The sequence below is a fragment of the Scleropages formosus genome, chromosome 5 (genome assembly GCF_900964775.1).
Source record: "Scleropages formosus chromosome 5, fSclFor1.1, whole genome shotgun sequence".
NCBI classification, from domain to species: domain Eukaryota; kingdom Metazoa; phylum Chordata; class Actinopteri; order Osteoglossiformes; family Osteoglossidae; genus Scleropages; species Scleropages formosus.
This window is the reverse complement of record NC_041810.1, coordinates 26193721-26220480: the sequence shown is the minus strand read 5'-3', so window position 1 is coordinate 26220480 and position 26760 is coordinate 26193721. Positions and strand designations below refer to the sequence as shown.

At 44.4% G+C, this 26760-nt stretch overlaps 2 protein-coding genes across 7 annotated transcripts; both read right to left on the bottom strand.

The window, feature by feature from the left end:
* Positions 1–1170: 1170 nt before the first annotated feature.
* LOC108942409 (nucleosome assembly protein 1-like 4) lies at positions 1171–13895 on the bottom strand. Of its 4 annotated transcripts, XM_018765771.2 has the most exons (15): positions 13843–13889; positions 12987–13041; positions 11704–11803; positions 11370–11514; positions 10534–10620; positions 10078–10212; positions 8357–8428; positions 8103–8242; positions 7338–7483; positions 5022–5038; positions 4607–4726; positions 4468–4497; positions 4342–4389; positions 3995–4024; positions 3236–3364 (listed from the first exon to the last, which is right to left on the bottom strand). In XM_018765771.2, exons 2-14 carry the CDS (start codon positions 13012–13014, stop codon positions 4019–4021), a joined length of 1074 nt encoding a protein of 357 aa, XP_018621287.1. In that variant the 5' UTR covers positions 13015–13041; positions 13843–13889; the 3' UTR covers positions 3236–3364; positions 3995–4018. The 4 variants fall into 4 exon arrangements, with proteins under 4 accessions (XP_018621286.1, XP_018621285.1, XP_018621288.1 ...); XM_018765770.2 differs by lacking the exon at positions 3995–4024 and having other exon boundaries at positions 1171–3364; positions 12987–13036; positions 13843–13895; XM_018765769.2 differs by lacking the exon at positions 3995–4024 and having other exon boundaries at positions 1171–3364.
* A 1857-nt stretch (positions 13896–15752) lies between these two features.
* Positions 15753–26695, bottom strand: cars1 (cysteinyl-tRNA synthetase 1). Of its 3 annotated transcripts, none has more exons than XM_018765557.2 (23): positions 26624–26695; positions 25519–25764; positions 24675–24766; positions 24472–24560; positions 23861–23957; positions 23244–23342; positions 22968–23117; positions 22684–22824; positions 22492–22580; positions 22277–22398; positions 22073–22185; positions 21731–21859; positions 21488–21617; positions 21196–21299; positions 21011–21108; positions 19624–19813; positions 19442–19510; positions 19226–19307; positions 18334–18414; positions 18106–18173; positions 16847–16906; positions 16467–16550; positions 15753–16329 (listed from the first exon to the last, which is right to left on the bottom strand). In XM_018765557.2, the coding sequence occupies exons 1-23, from the start codon at positions 26655–26657 to the stop codon at positions 16201–16203; spliced, it is 2496 nt and encodes an 831-aa protein (XP_018621073.1). In that variant the 5' UTR covers positions 26658–26695; the 3' UTR covers positions 15753–16200. The 3 variants fall into 3 exon arrangements, with proteins under 3 accessions (XP_018621073.1, XP_018621075.1, XP_018621076.1); XM_018765559.2 differs by lacking the exon at positions 26624–26695 and adding an exon at positions 26201–26587; XM_018765560.2 differs by lacking the exon at positions 25519–25764 and having other exon boundaries at positions 15754–16329; positions 26624–26686.
* Positions 26696–26760: the final 65 nt, after the last annotated feature.

Below are 26760 nucleotides of genomic sequence, written 5' to 3'. Positions count from 1 at the left end.
ATTTGTATTCTGCAACTACACCCCAGTGCAGCAAATACTTTAAAATGGTTTAGTTGCTTGATCCTTAACCCATAAAGAATAGCTGTTTTTGACAAGACTAGCATAACTGCACCAGCCCTTTGCTAACACCTAATGTCATTCCCACCAACAGTCTTTGGGTTCTATGAGTCCTCTCCTGGTTGGGGTGGTAGTGATCTCTTATCAGAGTGGTATTCAGCTCTCATGACTTTTTACTTTCTGCACTCTGTACTATTTGTGGTTATTCCAGATTCTGTGACTGCTCTTTATATATGGTACTATAGCCTTGTGCAATATCTTTGGAATCAATCTATTCACCCATCCAGCTGTGTATAGAGCTCATAAAAATTGGCCACACCCAAGTGTCTGATATTCTGACTGTTGGGGCCTTTTAATGAACCTCCTGCTAAATTAGTGTGTACTTAGAGGTTGGTTCCCTATACAGTGCAACTCACTCAAATAATGAATAATTTACACCCATGTGGGGCATCACTGCTTCATCAGATCTTCATGGGAACGAGGCCATTATCTACAGTCAGCCCATTTAAAAGCTCATCGGCAAGATAATGGCTCACTGCCCTCCCTCTCTTTTCTTTGACAAGATTTGTGCTCCAGCCCTGGATAATGACTTCCGATCCTGGAGACTTGCAGGATTAAACATTAAAGGGCATCATTGAGAGGAACTGGAGCCTGGTGAGGTGCTGTCAAACACCCCCTGCTGCCAAGAATGAAGGTTTTTAGGCTAAGTCTGGCCAGCTGGTTGCAGACATCCTGTTTTTCCAAAAAGAAGGCAGGGAAGGAGGCCAGCTGGGATGTGTCCACAAGCTAAGGTATTGAGGAGCAGGTGTTTGATCTAGGGATGTGGTGGTGGTCTGCACACAGGCTGGGCCTTCCCTTAAGGGACCACCACTGTTGCTAACCCTTAATGGTACTGACCCAAACCCAGAACACTCAAGCATTTGACACAGGACCCGTTGAGTCATCAAAGGATATCGTCATAAGTCTCTCAAAAGGGGCAGAAAAAACCCACGGCGAACAGTAGTCTCTTGTTCTGCAGAATGTGGTTACCGATGCTTTGCTGGCAAATGAGCAGCTGCAACTTCCATGGATGAATTGATTCTTTCTTTTAATGATCCAAATTCGAACTGCACCTTTTCCAAAAAGCAGCCTAACACCTAAGTTAGAGGATTCCCAAAAGCTGTTATCACAGAGGAAGAATGAGCTTTGTTTTGTATTTTTAGGTCCTTAAGGTGAAAGATTGAATCATAGCAGGGAAGAAGAAACTTATTTTCTAAAAACAAATACCAACTTTTCAACCAGAAGATTGTGGAGACTAACTCAGACTCTGGAGTTGAGCACTGCAGCTAAATGTGCTTCATTCACTCTTGCACCACAATGCGTTGTTTTGTTTCTGGCCTCTTTAATGATAATCCCCCACAAGGCATCCAGTATGTAAAAGGCACCCTTCTGTTGGCTAACTGCAGCACAAGATGCAGTAAAGCAGAGATCCACAGAATTTGATGGGAATAGAATTCCCTGTTCAGTTCATTTCAGCAGAACATCTACTTTGGCCCATTGTTGGAGCAAATCTGTCAAGAGTGCCTCATCAAGACTGACCGGAACCAGGCAACAGTATCGTGCCTTTTCCCATTAACCTTCTGCTTGGCTATTCTCCTAAACCCACCCTTCCCCATTAGGTAAGCCAAATTTTTAGAGGTTGTTTACCCATATCACTTACGAATATGGATGTGAAGATAAGCCAGGCAATGCGCACGCAGACTACAGCTCCAGCCTTAGTGCAGCTGAGAATGCAAACCATCTCGAAACATGGTTCGTGTGTGCCTTGACCATTTCAAAGCACATTCCTCCTCTGGCAGCTCCATCAGCCTGCAGGCGTCAAAAGTTCATGTTTTGGGAGCTGCTGCATAGCTGACATTTAATTTAAAAGAAAAAGCACACTGTATGACAGAGCTGAGACTTTTCTTGTTGCCCTGGTTGAGAATAGCCAAGTCAAATAGCAATGAAATCCACAAATTTTAGTTGACCAAAAATTAATCTGGCAAAAAGTACAGTAATAATTTGAGCTTTCACAATGGCACACATGCAATAATGAACATTTGTTCCTTTTTGTACATCTCCCCATTGTTAAGAGTAATAAGATTTGTCAGCTAAACAAGATGGGTAATTTTGCACAACTTTTAATAGAATATTCTAACTATTCTGTACAATTTCAAAACATACCAAGTAACAAATTGTAAAGAATTGGAACCCACAGCTTAACTGGCACTTTGCAGCTCTGTCCTACTGGTTTTTGGAAGCAAGGTTCGCATTAAGGGACAAATGTGCTCAATTTCTTCAAACCAATGTTTTGAATGCTTCTGGACCATCAGGACACAGAGAAACATGTAAAAATATAAACTCGTGTTCTGGTTTTGAAACTCATGCAAGCTCTCAACGCATTGGCTTATATGAACCCGAGTCCCCAAATCCCCCTCTGTGGACCTACAACCAGGCAGCCTGACAACTTGCTAACTACACAACCAATGCCCTGAGGATTGGTGCAAGCTGCAGTGAGGGACAAAAGCAGAAAACTACACATCCCACAGTTCCTGCCCCTTTTCACCTACATTACCATGTCAGCAAACAAGAAGTCAAAACATACATACAAAGTACTCAAGATAATGTTCAGCCACAAAAATACATTTTGCAATATACACTTAGTTTATCGATAAGCAACTGAGTAAGCAAACGACATGTGTGGAGGAAACCGAAGGGGTTCTGTTCCATGTGTAAAATACTGTACAATCTGTCTAGCTGTGAGGAACCAGCATACATTACTCCAGAACAAAAAGCCTAATAAATACATTGTTTTAAAAAGGCTTTCATTAAACAGACAAAAGAAAGTAGGCCACCCCAATTTAAGTCCATATCAATAGTTTAGTATGTGACGCTTACTGTCGTCTTGGCATAAAAAAACCCTGAGTAACCCATGATATCAGTGACTGCTGTATTAGATTGCAGTACCCTGGTTTTACAGTCACAGGTGCCAAGCTATTCAGGAGCTGTTCGCTTGCTCCGAAAAGCTGTTCACTAGACGGAGGTTGCAAATTTGCTTCATTTTACACATTTGAAACTATGTAGTTCTATATTAGTATTTCTGAATGAGGAGGAGAAAATGGAGTGGATTCATGCAGTTTTTTTTTTTTTTTTTTTACACTGTCCTTTGCCTTTGCTAGAGGGACAATGTGGCTCCTGATCTCTGTGGAGGAGCCCAGGGGGGTGACAAGGTACCTTGATGCCCTCTGCCCTACTGCTGCTTGCACTCCTCCGGCTGCTGTTCCACTTTCTGCACACAATGGAGAGGGAGGAAGTCAGTCAGTCAGTCTCCCTCAAGTAGGAAATGAGCTGTTGCCAAGGTAGGTGAACCGGAGGTGGAGGAGGTGTTAAATAAGCGGGGGGGGGGTGCATTCCATCATGGATAAAGATAAACATCATAACACTACAGACAGTAACCGAATGCAAAATGAATGCCTAACATACCAGTGAAAAGCAAAGTCAAAAGGAGATCATGAGGAATTTGCAATCTAGGGGGGAGAAACTACTCCTCAGTTGTTGTGCAGTTTCATTGATGTGAGCTCAATTGCAAGAACGAATCCTGCATAAGGCAGCCTTGGAACTCAAGGAAAGGCGTAAGTGCTTTATTTTATACCTGACTGCAATAGCAGCACTGGACTCGTGACATGAGAAAGGTAAAACGGCACAACTAGAGACCACACTGCTGGCTCTTAACATGCAAGAAAACAAAAAAGAAAAAACCCCATGTGTTAGTATAAAGAACCCAGAATAAAATAAATCTGCTGCTAGTTCCTTAGCCAGTGCCTATGGGAGCAGGAACTCCTAGAAGCACCCAGAAGGAGAGGACAGGTAGGGTAAGGCCAAGGCACGTAGAAGTTAAGCCACCTTGTTTCTGCCTTACCTATAAATGAATGGAGTGAATTAATTATGCCTGCAGCGGGGGGTTAGAAGGTGGGGGGGGGGGAAAAAAAGTTAACTTCTATATTCATTAACATGCTATATTCAAATGTAAATCTGACTCCATATTTAATTGATCATGTGCTCATTTTTGTCCATAGCATCAAGTGGTTTGATATTAGTTATTAGCGTACTGGGGTAATGAAAACATTATGGGGAGGAATGTCAATGAGCAGATGATGGCATCTGATCTTCCACAACTTGACATGTGAAAGACAGTTGACGCTCTAGACAGTCCCCAATTTCGTCTGAGTTAGTCTCGGATATTTTTTTTTGTGTTAGAACACAAACCTTGGAGTCATCTTCTCCCTCATCTTCTTCACCATCCTCGTCATGGTCCTGTTACACAACATTGTAAACACATTGCTTTTCCCCTCCAAAATGGCTTTGAAATCTTCAGATGCAACACAAACTCACCTCCTCTTCCTCGAGTTCCTCCTCTTCAAACTAGTGAGGGACATGTGCAAAAGAGAGAGCAGTGTGAGTGTTCCCAGCATTACCCAGGAGGCCAATAGCAAAGGGTGACAGGTTCTAGAACAGGGCAGGAGAGGCCTACACTCTCGTCATCTTCCATAGCCTCCCCGGTGAAGTAGAGCACGGCACGTGGGACTATTCGCTCGCGGAAAAAGTGGCCGATCTCAAAATCAGTCGCTAAGGTGAACTCTGAGTCCTCGTCCTGGAAATGAGTGTGACGCACAAAGGAACAGACAGTGGCACGTTGAGGCCGATCAGATGCGAGAGAGAAACTTATTTGTGTAGAGAACAGTAATATCTCCATTTATTAAGTTGGCTAATTTTTGTCCAAAGTGACTTACAATTACTTACCCGTTTATACAACACTATTTTACCAGAAACACAGCCTTGCATATGTTTTTGATAGGGGTACACAATTTGTATTTATTTCAGTCTTATCACTAAAGTCAATACTGAATACAGTAACATTCCTCATTTTTATAATTATGATAACTTACCATCTCTCCATCTGAAACTGAAAGATAAAAACAAAATGTTAGTTTAATATGGAGAACTTAAATGTAACATCACAAGTAGACAAAACAAGCGGCTGTACGAAGTGGAAGACAAACTGCGTTGCTGGTTCAAATTCCTGCTACAGAAACGCTCTTATGATTTGATAAGATGGGCAGGCCACAGCTGGCTGCAAGATGGCTTTGGCAGAGCAGGGTGCCACGGGGACTTGACACATCCAGCTCCATGAATGATTTTAGAGTCAAAGGCGGGGGTGGTGCCTCGTTCTCACGCCTTTCCCACAGCCCAGGGAGGTGGCAGGACTACATTCCTCGAAGGCCTTCCTAGGAAAGAACTTCACAAACGACTCAAAATGCTTTGGCTGGTAGCGTGGCTGTTCCGTGCTTAAAATACCAGCCATTTTGTGAATGACAGTCGAGATAACAACAAAGAAGGTGAAATGATTGCACTAGATCATTAGAAAAAAGATCAAGGAACATTCAGATTAAACTGGATACAGGTTGCTCACAGCGACATCGAATGGATGAGTTCAGTTCGACTGACCCATGGTCCTTTAGGGTTGACAAAGGCTCTCTTTCTCTCACACGCCACCTGATTTCCCGTCAGTAAAGAGTGGCCTTATACACAAGGGTGTGACACTACAAGCAAGGTCCTTTCGCAGTGACCTCGCACCTGAACGTCTTATCGCTCTATTCGGGGCACCCAATAGTGAGCCCTGCATCTGTCACATGGTCTAGCAGTGTGGTCCCCCACCCCCCATACTCAACCAACAGGAGCGTCAGGGATCTGAATACCAGAGACAAAAAAAATGCATGATGACATAGAGTTGAAATATGGCACACCACCCCTAAGTCTGCTCAGACACTGCATGCCAGCAGTACATTCAATCACTTAAAGAGGAAAATGAATTTTTTTAAAAGCAAGCTTGTCATACCATAAATTTTAAGTTTGTCCCCTTGAAAGAACATAATTGAAGTTTTTAGAAAGGGTGCTTTTGGTCTGAAAGGGAGGATCTGCGAGACAAGCTGAAAAGGAAGACAACAGAATGAATTCCTTAAGTCAGTTTTATGTCTCCGCTCCAGATCCTGAACCTTCTGCAATGTCGTCATGCTGCAAAGACCGCAATCATTACGTGAAGTCAACTAAACTAGTATTTCCCTCATACGCCACCCTGCTGAAGGGTTATTCATCCTTCCTTATACACCCTCCATTCATCTTTCTTTAGCCTTTAAAGCCTTCAATTTGTTCTTTACAATATTCAACAACATTGCTTCTGCGCCCTGACAAATGGCCACAGACAGCAGGTCCTTGGGTTTAATTTCCACACAGTCTCATTAGAACCCTTGTTCCTGTACTTCTGTAGAATAGTCCTTTACTGCAAGGGGTGGAGAAAAAATGTTCTGCATTCAAGCTGCGCATAATTACCTCCACATTACAACTGTTCTTAAATCTCTCAAATATTAAGAGACTGCAAAAGCTTTCAAAACCTGTCACCGCTTATGGAATGTATTCCAAATTTAGCCAAGATTAAGTTCTTTTCAGTAAATCAAGTGAACTTCCTATGTGAAACTACATTGGCCACTGGGAACAAAGGTGGTACAAGTGAATGCTCTGAAGTTCAACACTTCTTAATTTTTACCTCCGTCATAAATAGTTTGGTTTCTCTAGATCCGCAGAGCAGAGGAAGATGACCCCAAGCACAGCAAAATCCTGAGAGGCACTGATTTGCAACAGGAAATGCTGCCACCTGTAGGTCCTCCTGGAAACACCTGCTCCCTACCACGGACAACAGGAAGTCTTCCAAAGAAAGGTAAGCATGTGTGCTGATCGGGTGTATTCGCGGTACTGCTGGGGAAAGGTGTCCACATTATTTAACATGATGAAAGAGCAGGTAATGCTGGTACCTCATTGCTCCTGAGATGTGTGTTTTGGCACCAGTTTAAATCTGACTCAAGGGGTGCAGGGTTTGCATGTTCTATGTTTGCAATCCATAGACATTCAGTGAAGGAGATGGTGGAATAGCAGTTCCGTACCCTCCGTTACCATGTAAACTATGCTGGGGAATCACTGAGTCAAACTGAAAAACACTTACCCTATGTATCCTATTATTACTAAATGCTTATTTGACACTTTCATCTAAAGGAACCTTTACACTACGTGACCCCTATATACTGCTGTGTATTTGACTGAAGTCAGTCAAGGCAAACGGCTGAATATATCTTTACAAGCATGAGGAAGCGAGTGAGATGAAACATCCAAAGTGCTGTACTGCTGAAGCCAAATAACTGAAGCACTCATACCTTTGACAGGGTTGAAGAAGTTGAAGAAGGAGTCATTGGGCACCTGCTTGGTGACAGTCCTCACTGTCCCGCGCCCTTTGTGTTTCTGCTTCTTCTTGATGGTTTTCACCGTTACATCCTTGCCTTTGTGCCAGTCGATCTGACAGCTGCAATCAGTACAAAAAGGACATTTGGTGTAGGCCCTACCATAACAGATTTATACATATACTCTGTGTGTGTGTGTGTGTGTGTGTGTATATATATATATATATATATATATATATATATATATATATATATATATATATATATATATATATGTATGTATGTATGTATGTATGTATGTGTATATATATATATATACACACACACACACAAAATAAACAGAACTACAGACTACTGGTAAAATCCTACAGAAGACAGCTTCATTATGGAATGTTACCAGTACTGTGAAAGAGTCAACTCCCTGAGGCCTGGGCCAGTATACACCTTTTTTTTTTTTTTTTTTTTTTTAAAAAAAAAAAAAACAACGGGGGGGCTCAAGCATGGATTTTACCCTTGAAAAAAGAATGTCGCAGTGTGTAAGTATTAACTGGTATCTAAGACAGCACTTAATGGGAAAAACTCCCAATATCAGCCATAAAAAACAGCTGTACTAACTATTGAACTACACTGATTTAGCGGACCACATCTGTAACCCTAGAAAAAAATGAGACCTTATGAAAAGCAGCCACATTCATTTTCTTAGATTTCAGGGTGAACAGGAGCAGATATGTCAGCTCTCACCCCTCACAATCCACAATCTCTGGCCCCTCAAAGGAGAATGGGTCATCAGTGTCTGGCTCCGATTTCATTCTGTACGCCTTAGTGAGGACCTCGTTTTTGAAGTAATTGTTGGGCTCAAAGTGGAACTCCAAAGTAAAACTCTGCAAAAAAAAGAACACTACATAGAGACAGATGCATATCTACTATGCACTTAATTTAAATGTTAAAACCACCCATACAAAAAAAAAAAAAAAAAACACTATTCAGCTACTAACCATAGGCTCATCAGGTTCTGAAAATTTCACTTTAATGTCCTTTAAGTGTTTCAGGATTGGCTCATCGTGTTCCTAAAACAGAGGTGAGGGGAAAAAAACTCCGTCAGGTGTACAGCTATGAAGTCAGTCCCGAAAAATAGCTCATTATTAAAACAATTACTCTGAATGTCAAAAATTCACCAACAGCAGCTACTAATACTACACACTGTAGGAGTAATTATATCACAAATCACTGAAATGTGGCAGTCCTGACATTTCTTCCCCCTCCATCAAAAATTTTTATACTGACAGCAATATGTTGGTGTAGAAAAAACTTATGTTAAAAAAAAAGAAAACTCGAAATAAAGCTGTAACGAAGGAGAATTTGATAGTCCTGAACATCCATCATTTGAAGGCAAATGCATAGCCGGGGAAGATTACTCTGTATGGAACAGTTCATTAAATGATGTATGTACACTGTTCTTGAAAATAACTATTAATGTACTTTTGATCATGCATTGTATACGGTACATAAGCATCTGCCCATCTCTATTGCTGCTCTATGAAAGCAGCACAGACTGGTACAGTTAATACACACACACACACACACACACACACACACACACACACACACACACACACTTTCAGAACCGCTTGTCCCATACGGATTCACGGGGAACCGGAGCCAACCCGGCAACACGGCGTAAGGCCGGAGGGGGAGGGGACGCCAGTCCGTCGCAAGGCACCCCAAGCAGGACTCGAACCCCAGACCCACCGGAGAGCAAGACTGTGGTCCAACCCACTGCGCCATAAGTAGTAAAATCAGACCCATGACCACTAGTTTTCCTCTTGGAAATACAGGAATTTCAAAAGTAGTATGGTAGTATACATGGTTTTCAGGGCTACCTGAAAAATACCTAATTTTCCAGGTGTTAAAAATATATAAGGGGAAGATTGAGACACAGCTAAATCTCAAAGCACTGGCAAGGGGCCTGGGAACAGAGCAACGGTGTGCTCAGCATTCTGGGAGCTGGAGGTGGCAGGCCAGCGTACCCAGGGGTCACTACTATCCTAAAAAGTTGATCTGCACCAAATACGCAACTAATTACCACTTTTTCTCCAAAGCCACTTACAATGGATACTATGTAGTGTTACTAGCCCACACATCTTATTCACCACAGTGCTTTACACTGCCAGATACAATGGGTCACTCATCCATACATCAGTGGAACACACTCTCTCTGCCACTCGCACACTATGGCGGAACCTGAACATGTCTTTGAACTGTGGGAGGAAACCCATGCAGACAGGGGGAGAATACGCAAACTCCACGCAAACTGAGCGGGGATCAAACCCACGCTCTCTCACACCACCCAGGCGCTGTGAGACAGCAGTGCTACTCGCTGTGCCACCATGCCATTTCCTCATTTTCTTATATTTTATGAACCTTGCTATGTCAGCGTCAATGCCTGTGCCAGATCATACTGATATTCTTTACCATAACTGACCGCTTCAGCTCAAAGGTGCTACTGCTGAGCACAAGTTACTCACACCCAGTTCCTCCTTATCCTCTCAATGTCAAATTCTTTGAAAGAGAAGGATTACTTTGGGTTAAGCTGCATTTCTGAAAAGACCTTACAGATCTTGGGTGGATTGGAGTACAGTACACACTTAAGTCTGCCTTCTGTATCACGAACACACAATCAGTGGTGCCCTGGTGTGCTGCGACAGCTGGGTCTCACCTGTAGCATGTCACTCAGCATGTCCACACGCCTAAAAATGGTGAGCCAGAACTCCGGGATGCCCTTGGGGTCCTCCTCTGTAGCAGTTTCCTCCTTCTTATCCTCTTCAACAGTGACCTTCTTATTTAGATCCTCCTATCCATGAAACAACAATTTATGTGAATGCTCTGAGGAGACTAGCCTAACACAAGAAAATGGAACTTCCAAGGTATGAAATTATTAAATATCCCCATTAGCTTAATAACCCTCATAAACCTGGAGATAAAATTTAGGATTGGCGAAATTGACTTTTCCTTTGTTTTTTGCACAAAAAGTCTGATTGTGGAAGGGTGTTTTTTAAAAAAAAAAAAAAAAAAAAAAAACCCACTACCTCCCTCAATCTCTGCACCCTAGCAGAAGGAGTTTAAATTATTTAGCGAGATGGAAAGACACGGGCAAGGCACCCCAGTTACTCACAGCCAAGCCCTCTTCGTCCTCTTGGTCGCTGTGCCATGCGCACTCCTCATCTGTGGGTTCAACAGCTCCTGTCACTATGTCCCGCCTCTGGGTGCAACACCGGGGGGTGTAATTAGCAAGGGATCAACACAGCCAAAAACAAAACGCTAATGAATCTCCCAATGGAGTGTCAGAAAAGAACAGGGACACAGGTTCGAGCACCTGCCTGTACATGGGTGGAATCGATATAAGAGCTCTCTCCTCCAAGGGCATTACACTGCCACATGAAGCCTGCAGCCACCAGACTGAAAAAAGGCAGGATGCTCACAGCATGAACTTTGTAGATGTGTGCCTATATTTCTTCTTCCTGAATAGCTGTGGGTTCACACGGTGAAATAAGAATTAAGTAACTGACCTATACTAACCTGATATAAAAGGTATAAAATACAAGAGAGGGGGCACCATTCTCCCTTTTGTAAAAACCATCTCCTGGTGATGCAATACCATATAAAGGATGGGCACACAGAGAGAAATGCACAGATCATGTTGGTCACAGTATCAATCAGTTTGTCCCCAGCACTGGAAATGGAAAGCTTGTTATAAAGCAGCTGGCCACTCGTTTTGGTGGGTAGAACGTAGCACGTGAACAGTAGCCCCTCGGGTCAGGACTCACTGAATAGGGCAGAGGAGCGAAGAGGCTCCCCTGTCACTAGACAGTGCAGCTGATATTGACAGAGCAACTCCACACCTCGCTTGGTTGTTGTTGTGAGAGTCACAGCAAAAGGTGACTCCCAGGACTACGGAGACCAAGGTTTTGTCACCCTGCTCTTTATGGCGAACATCCTTCAGCTTCATACCTTGTCAAAAATAGGCTGGTAGAGTGCAGAGTACTTCCTTTCCAACTCATGGACCTCCTTATAGAACTTGGCCTCCAGGTGCGTCCCCTGAACCTGCAGCTGCTTCAAGGCATTGACTCTCCTCTTGACCAGCTTGGGAAGGAGGCTAAGCAGACATACGGCAGAGAGACACAGAGTAAATAAATTACTTCATCTTTCCAGCAACGCACATCGGGTTCAGTCTCCCACTCATATGAGCAGACGCAGCCTCTAAAGAAGTACAAAGGCACACCTTTACACCGGTAATGGAGCACACACAACACGTTCCCTTGGGGCTTTCCAACTTGTTCCTCACCTTTCCACATCGATGGGCGGATTATGCGTGATGCTGTCAAGTCCATCCTGTAGTGCTGCCAGCGCCTGAGGGTTCTGCGTACCCTCGTCTCCCGCCTTAGCTGCAAGATCAACCAGACAACAACCGTGTCACACTGATAACATCCACGTAGCAAACAAGGCATCAGAGCACTGCATCAGACAATGCCACTCAAATCAGTTCATGACAAAATGCACTTTGCTTATCTGTGGAGGTATCATTTAATTTTTACAACTAAAACAGGGTTTGAGGAAATATTAAAGAATGAAATATTAAAGAAATTTCACTTAAATTGAGCTCATCCCTGAAAGCTCAACCTTCTCTGCTTGAAAAGGAGAAGAATCAATCAAATTTCCATACAGAATTCTATATATCTGAATTATATACAGTTCCATATCATATATAAGTTGAGTAGAGTCTAAAGGTACTCTGCCGACTCATCCTGTTCTGTACGTAGAACTAATTATATTCAGCACGCAGAAGGAAGAGAAAAAACAGTTAGTTGGGTTGTCAATGTGATTGAGAACCATTAAGAGACTCAAAGGCGTGACCCATAACCGAGCAGTTTGATCGACATTTGTAACACTTTTGTCTGCAAAATTATGTTGCTTCCACTTACTGTCTTCTGCTTGAAGACAGCATGGAAGTAAGAAAAAGACAAGAATGTAACGGCTACTATCAATTTATACAAACATTTGGCATTATTTCTAACTGCACTGGGACATCAAGGTATGCTCAAATCCCTAGGACATTTACAAATTTGCTTAAATTATGTGTTTAAAGTTCACCGGAGTACATCAAGTACAATAATGCTTTCTTTATAATACAAGTACAAATATATCATTACAAAGTTTGCCGATGGACGCTGGACTGGAGTGGGGTTCGAAATCGTGAGTTCTGGAAGGAAGGCAATCTAGAAAGCCTTCTAGAGAGAAAAACTTTGTTTAGTAGGAAGTTTTTGATCTTTCACTCATTCAGAAAAAAGCAGAAAGGTGACAATAATCCACATTTTGCGCTTCTACGGTGAGCATCATTCTCTGCAGGATTGTCTCCCCCGTTTCGTTTGATGCCCGGTAGTGTGACCAAGAGGTGTAATGATAAATGACGTGTGTTCATCTTAATCGTCAAACCAATTAAGAAATAAAAAAGGAACAAATGAAAGGCAAAGCAAGGCCAGGTAACCCACCTGCAGCTATAGAGCATTTTAAAGTGTCACTAACAAGGCGCATACAATGCAAGATCAAAGGGACAAAAGTGCACCTCACCTGCGTCCTCATTCTGGCTTTTCTCCATTTATACAATTACAGCTCAGGATCTGTGCTGCGCAGAAGAGAAGATGCGTAACAATTAGGCACAAAACGGTAACATGCAGCACTTCACATCGAATTTACCATCGAACCGCCGCCCTCCTGGACGATCTTGCGGGGACGCGTTTCTCCAGCTGGGTGTCACGCGCCGGAGATCACATCATCATCAGACAGAAAATGCGCTGGAAATTCAATCTGTATAAAACGGAATTTGTGGGCGTGCCGTGCGCCGCACATCCTCGTGTGTGGTCCAGCCGCTCCGCCACGTGCACGCAGCGCCTTTAAAATACGCGTACCGTAAGCGCTCGCGAATCGTGCGTGGAGGTGCCAGGAACTGAGAGTCGCCTCCAGTGACTTAAACCATCTGCAAAAAGGGCCGAAAAAACACTTTCAGCCTGATACCCAGAGTGGCGCACTTAAGTTTCTAGGCGGCCACTCAGTCAAAAAGCGCGTCTTCAGCGGGGCCACAAAACCGGTAAGCGCGCAAACAGCCGCGCAGAAAAGCGAGAGAAAGAAAACGCGCACTCATCCGTGCCGTCGTCGGTGTATGTGAGCGGAGGTACGAGCCTGGGCGGTGACATGACTGAGTGAATCGTGATAACGCTGCCCCGCATCTATACTATAGACTAGACTAGTATACACACGCACACCGTCACTGACTGACTGGGCTGTCAGATCACCGCAGCGCACGCTTCGTCACTAACAACCACGCACTGGGGCCCGCTTTTAGAGCTTCCGCGACCCTTCTGAATGCCCGTCATGAATTTTAACAACGCCTAACTACGTTAATAAGTGTTTTCGTTCTCCGTCGTACCTGAAGAGCTGTTTTGCTGCTCGCGTTTTCACCACGCCTCCCACAACCGCAGCGACAACGGCACGTCGGAGTATCGCCGCCGCTCATTGGACAAGACGAGTCGCCGTAGTCGCACGTGACAATGCACACATCTGTCATCGGACAGAGCAGAGTCGGGACAGTAGCACGTCGAAGACTCACCGCCTCTCATTGGGCAGAGAGGATTCGTGGTCATCCACTCAGAATAAGAGCACATCTAATAAACCCGCATATCACTGGCCGGTATTTGTGGGGCTGCAGAGGACAGGCGGGAATTTTTGTCGGAGTGAAGTAACTAAGAATTTGCCTCTCACGCAGTTAAACGGCAAAGCGATTAATTAGTGGTTTTTGGGTTGTTTCTGCATTATTCTTCGGGAATTCATGTTTTGACGTGTGATTATTATCATGACATTAGTCTGCTGTGGAGAAAAAGTTATTGGGTTCAATCATGACGACGTGTCGATTAGGCATAGATAGAGCCCGCCAAAATGACAAAACTGGTACCGCCGGAGAACCGAACATTGGAGATCATTCGTTTCCTTAGCAAGGCTGGCAAATGACAATTATCTTATTTCAAATGACCTACTTTAACTCGAATAGACGCTGACCTCTCAACATACTGCCTCCAAATGTGAAAAAATGTCTCGCTTAAAGTAAAAAAAAAAAAAAAAAAACTAAAACATAGTGAACAGCCCTACTTCAACAGACGGTGTTATTACAAGCAAACAATGCGAAAACATTGTATGAAATCCTACAAGGAAAAAAAAATAAGCAAAACTACTGGAAAATGTTTGCTCGTATGGCTTGTTTGATGCATTGTGACTCTGGCGGTGAGGACAATGTTTATTGGAGAACAGGAGCAATTTAAATATATAGGTAATTTATGAGGTTTTCTTGTTTGCGTTGTTTCTCAGTGGAGCACAAAAAAGTTGTACTGTGTTATACTGTTGCATTTTTCCGTCGTTTCATGATTTTGCCATTGTCAGTTAAAGTGATCGTCCACTGCTTTTTAAAACCACCTTACATCGCTGCTCTCCGACATATGTGGAGAAGACATTACTTCTACAGTGAAGAAGCAGGATACAAAAAACATGGAATCCTCTGAGCTGTTATGCTGGAGGAGACCTCTAAGGATAACCTTGGATGACAGATGGACACTGGCTCAAATCACACCAGAGCTCTCATTTGATACACAATGACTCCGAAAGTATCACGCTTCGGACACATCGTTAAGTTTGGATTCTTTAGAGAAGGAAAAAAAAAAAAGATTCTTGGAAAAGTCGGGAGGAAAAAAAGAGGGCAACCACCAGCCAGATGGATGGACTCAATAACTGACAACAGACAGATCAATTTTCACCCTAAGGGCAAACGGTGGACAGAACATTTTAGAAGTAGTGTCACCGAACGTTGACATCAAAATTGACAGCAACTAGCAACAGTTTCTGAGGAAAGGAATCACTGGTCCTGGTTTTTTGACTTGATTGATGTCTTCCCCTTTGTAATGACAAAAACTCAAGGCTGTTAGAACAGTCTCTGAGCTGCTATTTTTCAGCATTTTTAGATTCAGTACATTCTGACAGGACTGATGGATTGTGATCAGGAAGCTACCGTGTCCCAGGAATCTAAGAGACAGGATGGGCTGTTGCCCATGTGAAATCTTTCCGTACTCCCAAGCACCAGTGACATCAAAATTTTTCCTCACACATTTTCATTTTGATGAACAGTTTACAACTCGACTTCTCTGATTCATAGCACACAGTCCAACATCTATCACTGAACTTGCATTTTGGAAGAAAAAAGTAAACTAGGACTACTTTAAGGCTGTTAGTGTGACATTAATATGATTTAAGCATTAATGAAATAATGAGCAAATGAGCTTCACAAAAAGCATTTATTTTATTACTGAATCATGGAATTATTTGGTCTACACAGGAAAAGGTCAGAATCAGTTTATTTTCACATTATCATTACACCATCCCAGCAAAATAAAATCCTCCCTGATGTCATGTGCCCACGTGTACTGAAACGGACTTTACCTATTGACTACAGGAAGCATGTTTGTGAAACTTGAACTTATTTATATCCAGGAAGAAAGGATTGGGCACACTGACAGTCATTAATATACTCACAGCACTCCATTATGAAACATTAATCAGCGAAAAAGGATTCTTTTTTACAAATCAGTCCCTCCGGCAGTAGATGGCATATTAATTTCAAGTTCCCCAAGTTATAAAGTCCCCTCAGTTTTGGCATGGACGACTTGGCAGAAGACGCCAGACTCCGGAGAGAGATCTCGGCTGGGCAGGGCTGGTCTGAAGAACCTCATATTTTTAAGAATGCTCAGCTTCCATTCTGCATTGAGTCCAGATACTCCTTGTACAGCTTCTCCTGGGCTTCATAGAGTTTGCGGAGCTTCTTGGTCTGTCCCTTGCTAATCTCTTTTCCGTCTGCATCGTGGGTAGGGAAACCCTACAAGGGTGAGCAAAGAATAAAACAGGATGGCCCTTTGCATTTTTTTGTCACAGATGAGTCAAAGTTATTCGTTTCAGAATGTCCTGTGTACCTGTACAAATGTAAAACATTACAGTTTAATGATGGCTCTTTACCGTTTCATCAAAGGTGGAGTACTTGTCCGTTTCAGATCGGAACATCTCACTGGGAGGAATTTTCATCTTGGCCAGTTTAGCCATCTGTGGAGAAAGGAAAAGGATTAAGATGACACCTGTCCATTCACATCATTATATTACCTGGAAATGAATGTAGACTCTTGCTGGTTTCAAACAGGCATGACTTTTACTGCAGCCAACAGAAACAGTGATATCATTACCTCTAACAAGTGAAAAGCTGCATGGATTCTTCTGTATTTAAAATGAAGTTTGAAAGGAGTGGAGGTGTAGGTACACCAAGTTTACATTATGCCTGCGCTGGAAATTTCAGCATCTACAATCATTTGGTTAAGTTGACCTCCACTAGCATGTCTACCCACTTCCTGCTCCTGTTTCTTTCGTGCTGATTCTTCTTTCTTCCTTTTCTTCTCTTCTTCCAGCTGATGTACATGGAAAAAAAGCATTAGATATTTCAGTCTACGGTAGAGATCTTGCACAAAATGTAGATATGCTGTTCAGGCAAATTTTTAACATCCTGGTATTTTTTTGTTGTGAAACACATATCTAGGGGATGTGGAACAAAATCAGTTACGTTAACGTTTATTCATTTAGGTGACACTCTTCTCCAAAGCAACTTGCATTGTTAAGCTACTTGAAATTATTTGCCCATTTATACAGCCAGGTTTACACCTGAAACCTCTGGGCCCAAAGGCAGAAGCGCTAACCACTGCAGCACAAGCTGTCCCCATATTATTACAATATTAGACAACATCAAGGTTTCATCTTCTGAGGTTGTTACACTGTCAGGTGTAGATTAAAATGACACTTAGAGAGGGTGCACACTCTGTACTATTCCCTCCAACTCTGACCTTTCGGTCAATACACTTACGCCACTGGAGAAGGAAACAAGAACCACAGATTCAATAGTATGTGTGACTCACTCCGGGGCACAACCTTTGGCACGGTTCACAGACAAATTTGGGACACATCTCCATTCCCTTTATCCGGCACAGTAATAATTATTCCTGCAACCAGCCCGTGGGTGATTCATAGGTCATCAACTGCTTACTTGCTGTAAAGATTCCTACTCTATTTGTGGGAAAACCATCGCTGACAGGAAAGTGCTCAAAAGTAAATCTTCAAAAACAGAAAGCCACCGGTATGATCATCATCACCACCCATCATTTCCATTATCTGGAATCTGTAACACTAGTAAAAATTGAACAATACTTAACTATTTAGACTTTATGTAATAACATGTGAACTGAAAAAATAATACTCCTAAACATAAAATTGGACTTTGGGTGTTACTTGGCAGTGTGGTAGTAGTACAACTGCAAGAGTCTGCAATCGCATTTTCTGGCCAACAGCTGAATTTGTCAAAAGAGGGCCCATGCGTGCTGCACCCAGGCTTGTCGACCCGCCACCCACTCTGCACAGGACAGCACATTTCTTGGACACCTGTAATTTTTTTCCCCCCCTCGCAAAGAGATGAGATTTAACGTGTTTGCAGTTTCCTTTGAGCATCAGAAAACTGTTTTTACACCGAGGACTCGCCTAGCCACGCCACACAAACAGCAACAAGGTGCCAGCTGCTGGCAGATCTATCTTGGCAAATGTATGAAGAATCTGCTCTTACCTTCTTCTTCTCTTCCTTCTCCTTCAGCAGGGTCTCTCTGTCCACCAGTTTGACTACAGTGGGGAGGCCTGCAGAGACAAGGGACAATGGCTGGTCTTCAGGAACCACTCAAACAAGTTAGAGCGGAGCGAGATAGACTGCAGATACACTGGTGTAGGGTCCAACGGTTGCGGAATCCAGAGGGTTGCGTGGACAAGAGGATGGCGGTTTAGATTGCCGTTACTGTACCTTCATGGTCCTCTAGACGGACCCCCAGCTCGGGAAGCGTCTCATCACGCACCATGTCGCAGAGGGACAGCACTTCAGTCACTGTTCAGACACAATCAGAAGAGTCCATTCAAACTCACATTATATCCCAACAGCTGAAATGTATCACACCTATAAGCTCTGTCATATACACCAGACCTCCTTTTTGTGCATCGTGAAGGTGGACCTTTGCTTATTTTTGACACTTTTCTCTAAAGCAACTTACCGACGTTAGTTAGGCTAGCTCACTAGTGATTTTAATAGTAATTGTAACCTAGTTACAATTAATTACCCATGTACACACCTGGCTATTTTTTTGTGTGTCAATTCAGGATAAGTGGAAGTGAGGAGGGGGTACGGTGACACGGCGGGTTTGGCCGGGTCCTGCTTTCTGATGGGCGTGGGGTTCAAGTCCCGCTTGGGGTGCCTTGTGACGGAGTGGCGTCCCATCCTGGCTGCCCCCCCCGCTCCAGCCTTGTTCCCTATGTTACCGGGTTAGGCTGTGGTTCTCCACGACCCCAATTGGGACAAGCATTTTCATACAATGTGTGTGTGTGTATGTGTGTGTGTGTTGGCTGAAGTGAGGATTCAACCCTGAGTCCCTTTATTGCAACAGCTCTAATCACTACACCACCTGTAGTTCCAGTTCCTCAAGGCTGAATGTCAGATTGACATGGGTCCAGTAAAATATAAAGTATAATCATGTTTAAGACAAGCAATACATCTGGTAGACATTTACCAGTGTAGTTATGTCGTTTCAGTGTTCCTGTCCCTCATGTTTGACCTCAAGGCTACAGTGCCATCTTGTGGTTCACCCAGAAAATTTATTACCCGACAGGACAGAGCCACAAGTGAGAGCGGAAGTGGATCTCACCTTTCTGTTCCCTGGCAATCTTACGGACTCCTTCCCTGAAGTCTGACAACACTTTTAGGTAGGGCATCACAGTGCTCTCCAGCTGAGTGTGAAAGGAAAAGCCCCAGTGATATGCAAGAACCACCACACTGGCATAAGATTTCCTACACAGCACCAGTCTCAGAGATTACTCCTCATAGACCCCACTCTGTCCCACAGTGGATTTTTCCAACTTACATCCACATTTTGCCCATTTGTTCCTACTGGAAATCCAATGGGTTCGGCCCCCTCAATTGCTCCGAAAGTCTGCAAGGGAAAAGACATAACACTTCAGGGACTGACGTTAAGGACATTTCAGCTACTGGGGCCTGGTCTGTGGTCAAGTTCTAAAAGGAGCAACGTCAACCGGCCCCTCTCACCTTCAGCAGATCCGTGAGATAGAGTGCAATGCTCTGCAGGAGCATGCGGTTCGGTGCCAGTTTGGCGTTCTTCCTGCCAGCGATATAGGCATTGCTCTGGCTGACCAGCACCCTTAGCTCCTCCAGAGCCGTCCTTGTGTCGATGTTGTCACGCAGCGCTGCGTGAACCGCGGCCTTCTGATTGTAGAAACTAGAGACGAGGCCATAAAGTGTCAGTCAACGTAGGGCAAGCCTCCCGAAGAAGCTGCATGCTACTGTCCAGAACTTGTTTAATGAGAATAAGGCAGTTTGTGATTTTATAGAATCTGTGATTTAGAACACGACATATAATGCACAGTATTATATACATATATACCATTACACATGCTGTATATACAGTCATACCCCACATAATGTCCTATCAAACTGCGTCCGTTCGCTTATACGTTCATGGTCCCAAGAAGTTTGTTTTAAAGATTTAGATTTAATGTAAGTGTTTTATGTCTGTCATGCGGAACCGAGGACGTGGGAACGGCTGGACCCAAACGCAGGATAGTTTGTCAGAAACTGAGGGGTCAGGTGAGTTTTCGTTATCAGGGATGGGCGAAGAGTTGGCCGAATGGCGGTCAGAGTGGGAGCGAAGATCCATGGACGTAGTCAGGAGACGAAGCAAATAGTCAGAAGCTGGCGGACAAAGAACATGGCCTGGGAATGAAGGTGATCGGGACATGAGCGCTAAGGAGGACGGTTGTCTCACTGAGACTCCGCGAGTGTGAAGGAGCCGAGGAGGGCCTTTTAAAGCCGGGTGTTCTAATTGTCATCAGGTGCTGTCGACTGCGGTGCGGGCGTGGACGTGACAATGTTTTGTTTAAAAATTTCAAGTGAAACAAATTAAAAATCTGATTAAGTGAAATAAAAACAAAAAGCTTAAAAAAGGTATTTTGTTTGTATTATTGCAGTATACTGTACACTGTACTGTAATGTATATAATTTTACTACATTATGCTGTTATTAGATGGTGTCTTTTTATCCTTTTTAACCTCTATTACTATGCTTAATTACGGTACTGTACAGTAATATAAAGTTGTACAGGTATTGACTGAACTTACCGTTCCCATACAACAAAAGGGTTGTTCGAACAACGTCCAAATCGTACAGCGTCCTATTTCTCAGAACATATCTAGGACATTTTGCAAGGGATGACTGTACACACACACACACACACACACACACACACACACACACACACACACACACACACACACGTATAATATATATACACATACATACATACATACACACACGAGGTCTGAATTAGGTCCTGGGTTCTTTACAGAGCCGCCCCATTACACCATAGACAACAAGATTCCCGAGGACTCCTTAGAGTGACACAGGTGTTCTTGCTCACCTGCGGTTCAGTTCCATTTCTGCCTCTTCCCACCTTTCAAACTGGCCTGTGATGTCAGTTGGAGCTCTGAGGATGTCTTTGACATTGAGGAAGAACTCCTGCGAAGAGCAGAAAAACAACGGAACGTGTTGACAGGTACTGATGTGCCTTGATGGACGACACCAGCAGGGGTAGTGGCCACTCACGTTTAGGAACTTCTCATACTGGATGGCCGACTCCATGGTGTTGCTGGAGTAGTCCAGGGTGTCCTTCCACGAATGCATGAGGAAGGCCAGGCGCAGCTGCCTAGCTGAAGACCACAACAAAACCATGAGTTAGATCCCGACATAATGTTCCATTGATGGGAAGATCTGAGCACATGTACTACACTAGGAAGCGTAACGTAACCTCAGATTCAGCGTGCTGGCCAAGAATGCTGGATTCTGGCCGTCTAGAACCCTTCCATGCATATGATGGTGCTGTCCTGCATGCGGGTACCTGTGTGCTTGGCGAGGGCATCTTTGATGGTGATGAAGTTCTTCAGAGACTTGGACATCTTGCAGCCAGCGATGGTCAGGTGACCCGTATGCAGGAAGTAGCGAACCCAGTGGTCATTTTCAAAGTGGGCCTGGTTTCGGGCAAGCACATCACGTAAGGGGCAATAGTCTGCCTCATCCCATCCTTAAGCTGACCCGATCAGCTTACTCAATGAACGCCGTGAGCTAATTGGATGACTCTTACTTCAGACTGCGCCAACTCATTGTCATGGTGTGGGAACCGTAGGTCAAATCCGCCTCCATGGATGTCCATGGATTCTCCCAAAATGGAACCGGCCATAGCAGAACACTCAATATGCCACCCCGGCCGCCCCTTGAAAATACAAATTCAAAAACATGCCTGTGAGCCAGTGACTAATCCAGATGTTTGACTGCCCTGTGATGGACTGGTGTCCCATCCATGGCGTACCCTGAGTTACACCTTGTGTTTCTGGGAGAGGCTCTGGACCACCGTGACCCTGAAGTAGACAAGTGGCTACTGATAATGGGTGCATGGATTTGGTGCTTCAAGTGTAAGCATAATTACCTTCCCCCATGGGGAGTCCCAGGATGGCTCCCCAGGCTTTGAAGCCTTCCACAAGGCAAAGTCAATGGGAGACCTCTTCTCACTCAGCCTGTCTGCGGAGATGCTCAAGTCTCCTGCAAACACAGGTAATGAACGATGTTTCCAGCTCCAGAGTTGTTACACATTTGTACCAAACACAGGATGCCATCTATGTCGTGGCCCTACCTTCTCCTTCATGCAGGGCCTTCTGGTCTCCTACTGCCTCGGGCACCAGCTTAGCGTACGAGTGCTTGTCGCCGGCGTCAAACTTGGCTGTGTCGAAGTACACGGAACCGTTTGACACGTAACTGTGGAACGGAGATGAGAAATGGGCAGTCTGGTTACTTTCAAGGTCAATGAGGTCAAAAGGTGCAAAGAAAGTCCAGGTCTATTTCACTCACCCGTAGCCGTTCTCCACAATTTTCTTCACGAAGTCGACAATCTCAGGGACGTACTCGCTGACCCGTGTGAGCACATCAGGGGGGAGAACCTTGGGGTAAACATGGGAGCCGATGGAGATTAAAACAGTTCTTTACATCCCCCCCACTGAGACGGAACTGGGAAGGTTGGTGTATAATTAGCTTTTTTCTTACATTTAAGGCAGCCATGTCCTTGTGGTACTCTCCTTCCCAGTACTTCGGCAGCGTGGAAAAGATGGAGTTCTCGGTCACCTGGCTGCCGAACTGGGAGTCCAACCAATCGGACAGCAGGTCTTTCGATTCCTCCACCAACAGCTTCAGCAAAGAATGTAAATGTAAATTTAATAAAATCTGGACTGTAAATTTAAGAGGAAGGACTGTTGAAAAACTAAACTATATTAGAATCAATGATCAATGTCAATATTGGTTTTCCAATGCAAACAGAAGTTTCTTCCTACCTGCGCGTGGCCTTCTAGGACTGCTCCCTCAGCGTCGCCTTGCACTGCCCCCTGCAAGGGCTCCAGGGCGGTGCTCACGGCCACATGCAGCCTCTCCAGCATCTGCTTCTTGTCAGGGTCTGTTGTTTCAGCCAGCTTGGCAAGGAAGGGCTGAGGAAGGGCGAAAACAGCTGAAATTATGCGCCAATCAAATTTACAGGTGTCTGAAAAGTTGATTCTGCACCACTGATAAATCTACGATTGGTTTCAGGGTCTAAGGATCACTTGCTGTTTTACCTTCCTGGCTGTCAGCACATCCTGCAGAATCTGGGTAGGTGACGGTTTCTTCTCTTTGTACTGTTCCAGCAGGTAGTTCTGTCTGGCTCGCTTGATGATCTGTGGACCAGAACAAAATGCCACATAGCTTCACTATTCAAGTCTGACAAGGTTAGACATTCTTCTTACTCCAGTTTCAGTCTGTCGTGCTTGACCGTAACACCCAAGTGGAACCCTTCATCCTTTCTTCATAACCTCCCACTTTATGGGCTGCAAAAGACCCATTTGCTGATGGGCAGCAGAAAGAGAGGAGCATCACCTCCAAAAGAAGCATGGAACCCAGTGATATTTGTCATGTGGAAAAAATCTGTACATTAAATTGGACTAATTTACACTGATTTAGTGAAAAGTATCTACTAAAAGAGTAAAAGTAAATTATTTATTATTATTCATTTATTTAGCTCATGTTCTTCGCCAAATTAGCTTACAATGTTAAGGTACCTACAGCAGTTTACTAACACACACAATCTCCAATATTTGCACACAATGAACCACAGATATAATGTGTAATAGCTGAAATGAAATTTGAGAGGGGGTCTCTAAAATGCACGTAAACTTTTCGTTTTGGTCGTCCTTACTTTGTCATCAATATCTGTAATGTTCATACAGTACAGGACATCGTATTTGAAATAGTTCTTCAGAATTCTTCGAAGGATGTCAAATGATATGTAGGATCTAAAAATGAAAAACAATTTTATATTCAGCAAAAAGTGTGCATTTAAAACACATGGTAAGAAATTAACTAAATTAATGCTCAGATTTTTTTTTACTTATGGTTCCTCCATTTTTCATCTTAATTCCATGATTTCTTTCATTGGAACAATTTCCGCTCCTTGATGTAATAATATTGCATCAGGAAGACATGAAAATGATGCGTTTCATGCCCTGAGGAGATTTAATAAAAAAAAAAAAAATAAAAATGTATTCATGGTAGCTGAGGTTCTGGAAATGGGATTTCTGAAACTCTGCAAAAACCAGCTGGACACATCTGTTAATGTCCTCTGGTCAAACTCCAGTCCAACGTGGCTCCTATCTTTAGGTTCACTCACGTACGACAGACAGCTGCTGTTAGTTTCGCACCCTTGTTACAGCCTGCTGCAACGTACAGCGCAACACTAAGTGTATATCGTGTACGACTAAGTTGTGGAGTGCGGTACATGGGCTCGCGCTCCGTTTCCCACGTGGTTACCTGGCATGGCCCATATGGGAAGCGTCATACACTGTAGGACCGCAGCAGTACCACAACACCTTCCTCCCGTTCTGTGGGATGAACTCCTCCTATCGACGAGGCACAACGGGGATGTTTAAACATCGTTTGTCGAGGAGGAACATCACCCACCTCACACCGGCACTCCTAAGTCACCTGTGTTGGCGGAGATAGCAGTTTCTTACCTTGGTTCGCGTGAGGCTGTTGTAGAGGTACAGCTTGGGTACCTCTGTACGTGGTGGGGGAGACCAAGGGGGTTGGACCCTCTTTCCCTTTGCTGGAAAAAGGAAGTGACATCAACTAGCTGGTACTCAGCCCTGTTAAAATAATTCTCAACTTTATATGACATCACAGCCTGGAAACTCATGTAATATTTTGACCACTGCATTCCAATCCTACTACTCCTTCTTACGCCTAGTGGGATAGGACAGTTTCCCATAACGTCTGGAGCTCTCTCATACACACACACACCATGATGTGACATCACCGCCAAGAATACTGACACCAGACACAAATTCAACACAATCAGCAGTTATGACACTATAAATATTCCTGTTGTTTTTGAATGCAGTGACCGTAGTGGACCAGCGTGTTTTTTTTTTTTAAAACCCACACGGGACTAAATCAATGCATTTTTAAAGACATGCAACCATGTCAGTACTTTGATGATTTGTAATTTAATGTGGTACTGGAGCACAGCCATAAGCTATCCTGCGTTCAACCCTGGCCCCGGAGACTTATTGGTTATACGCATTTTCGTTCCATTTTATTTACTGCATTAAACATATGTATTACTTTTCCAAGACAGGATCAGACATTAAGTACAATAACACATATTGTGGTGCATATTCTAAACAAACACTTGACTTTAGTTTTTTCAGACACCTGGCAGGATGATGTCAAATGCATCAGTACTTAGAGATGAATGAACTTCCGAAAGTTCTCCAAGATCAGGGCCGATGCTCTGCTAGACGGTGTGGGCTCATGCGCCGCAAGCGCCGGGCTGCTCTGTCCTGGAGCTCTACTCACTGCTGCCTTCAGTAGCGGTTTCGACGGTGGCCTGGAGCTCCTGCCGTAGGGTCGCTACGTGTCTGTACCAGCGAAGCGCGTGGGGGTATTGGCAGGGAGGCGGACCGCGTAGCCGCGAGAAGACCTCGACGTCTGCCTGCGTCAGGCTGAACCCAGCCAGGTAACTGCGGCGGCTCAGGTATTCGTTCAGCGCCCCCAGCCAGGGGGTCTCCTCCATTACCCTCAGTAAAAAGCCATAATCAAAGGCTGTGAAGACAAGGGGCACACATTCACAGGCCAGCAGGATGCAGCGCGAGTGTGTTCACACCTGGGACCGAGTGGGGCGGAAGGCCGCCAGGAAACAGTTCGCATGTTAAAGTTTACACTTTAAAACAGCGCAGCCACCAAACTGGAACGACTCACGATGACCCTCATCTTAGGATGATCTGTTACTGGCATTTATTCTCATCAATGGTAGACAATCACTTTTACACTGATTTACCCATTTTACTGATCATGATGGGTAATTTTACTGCATCGATTGAGAGAAAGCAGGATCTGAACCCCTTCTGGCCCAGGTTCACCGGTATATCCATATGCACGTTTCCCCCGGTTCTACAGCACGCAGGAGCCTCGCGGAGGTGCACAGCTCCGGTAACGAACAGCCTCGGCCCGGGCGGAGGGAGTGACGTATGATGCTTACCATATTGTTCCTAGAGCCGACTAGTCTCGACTCGAGGTCCGCACTACTGACAATGAAATGAATGAATGAGGATCGAGACGAGACGGACCGGACCGGACCGGACCGCCCCTCGATACGCGACACACCGATTAACACAGCACAGCACATGATTACACTGCAACACACAGCGGCGCCGGCTAGCTCTCCATCAGAGCTCCCTCCCTGTGCTGCAGAGAGACGCGTGTGTCCGGTGTGCGTGCGTGGACTCCAAACTCGGAGCGAGAGAGAGAGAGAGAGAGAACGCAGGAAACGCGGCCATTCCATTTATGAACAATTACATGATCTACACCCTCGATCCCCCTTGCCTTGCCTTGCCTTGCCTTGTACGTTAAGCTACACCGTAGTACACGCGTTCGCGTTACGGTCAGGAAAGGCCCGTTTTACCGAGTTCTCCCTGGTCCCCCGGCGCCGCCATCATGTTCCTCCGGATTCTGATGCAACAGCCAGCAGCGCTGGAGAGGCGGGGGCGGGGCGGAGCCGTGCGTGCGCTGCACGCGCTCTCCGCAGCTTCGTTACAATGT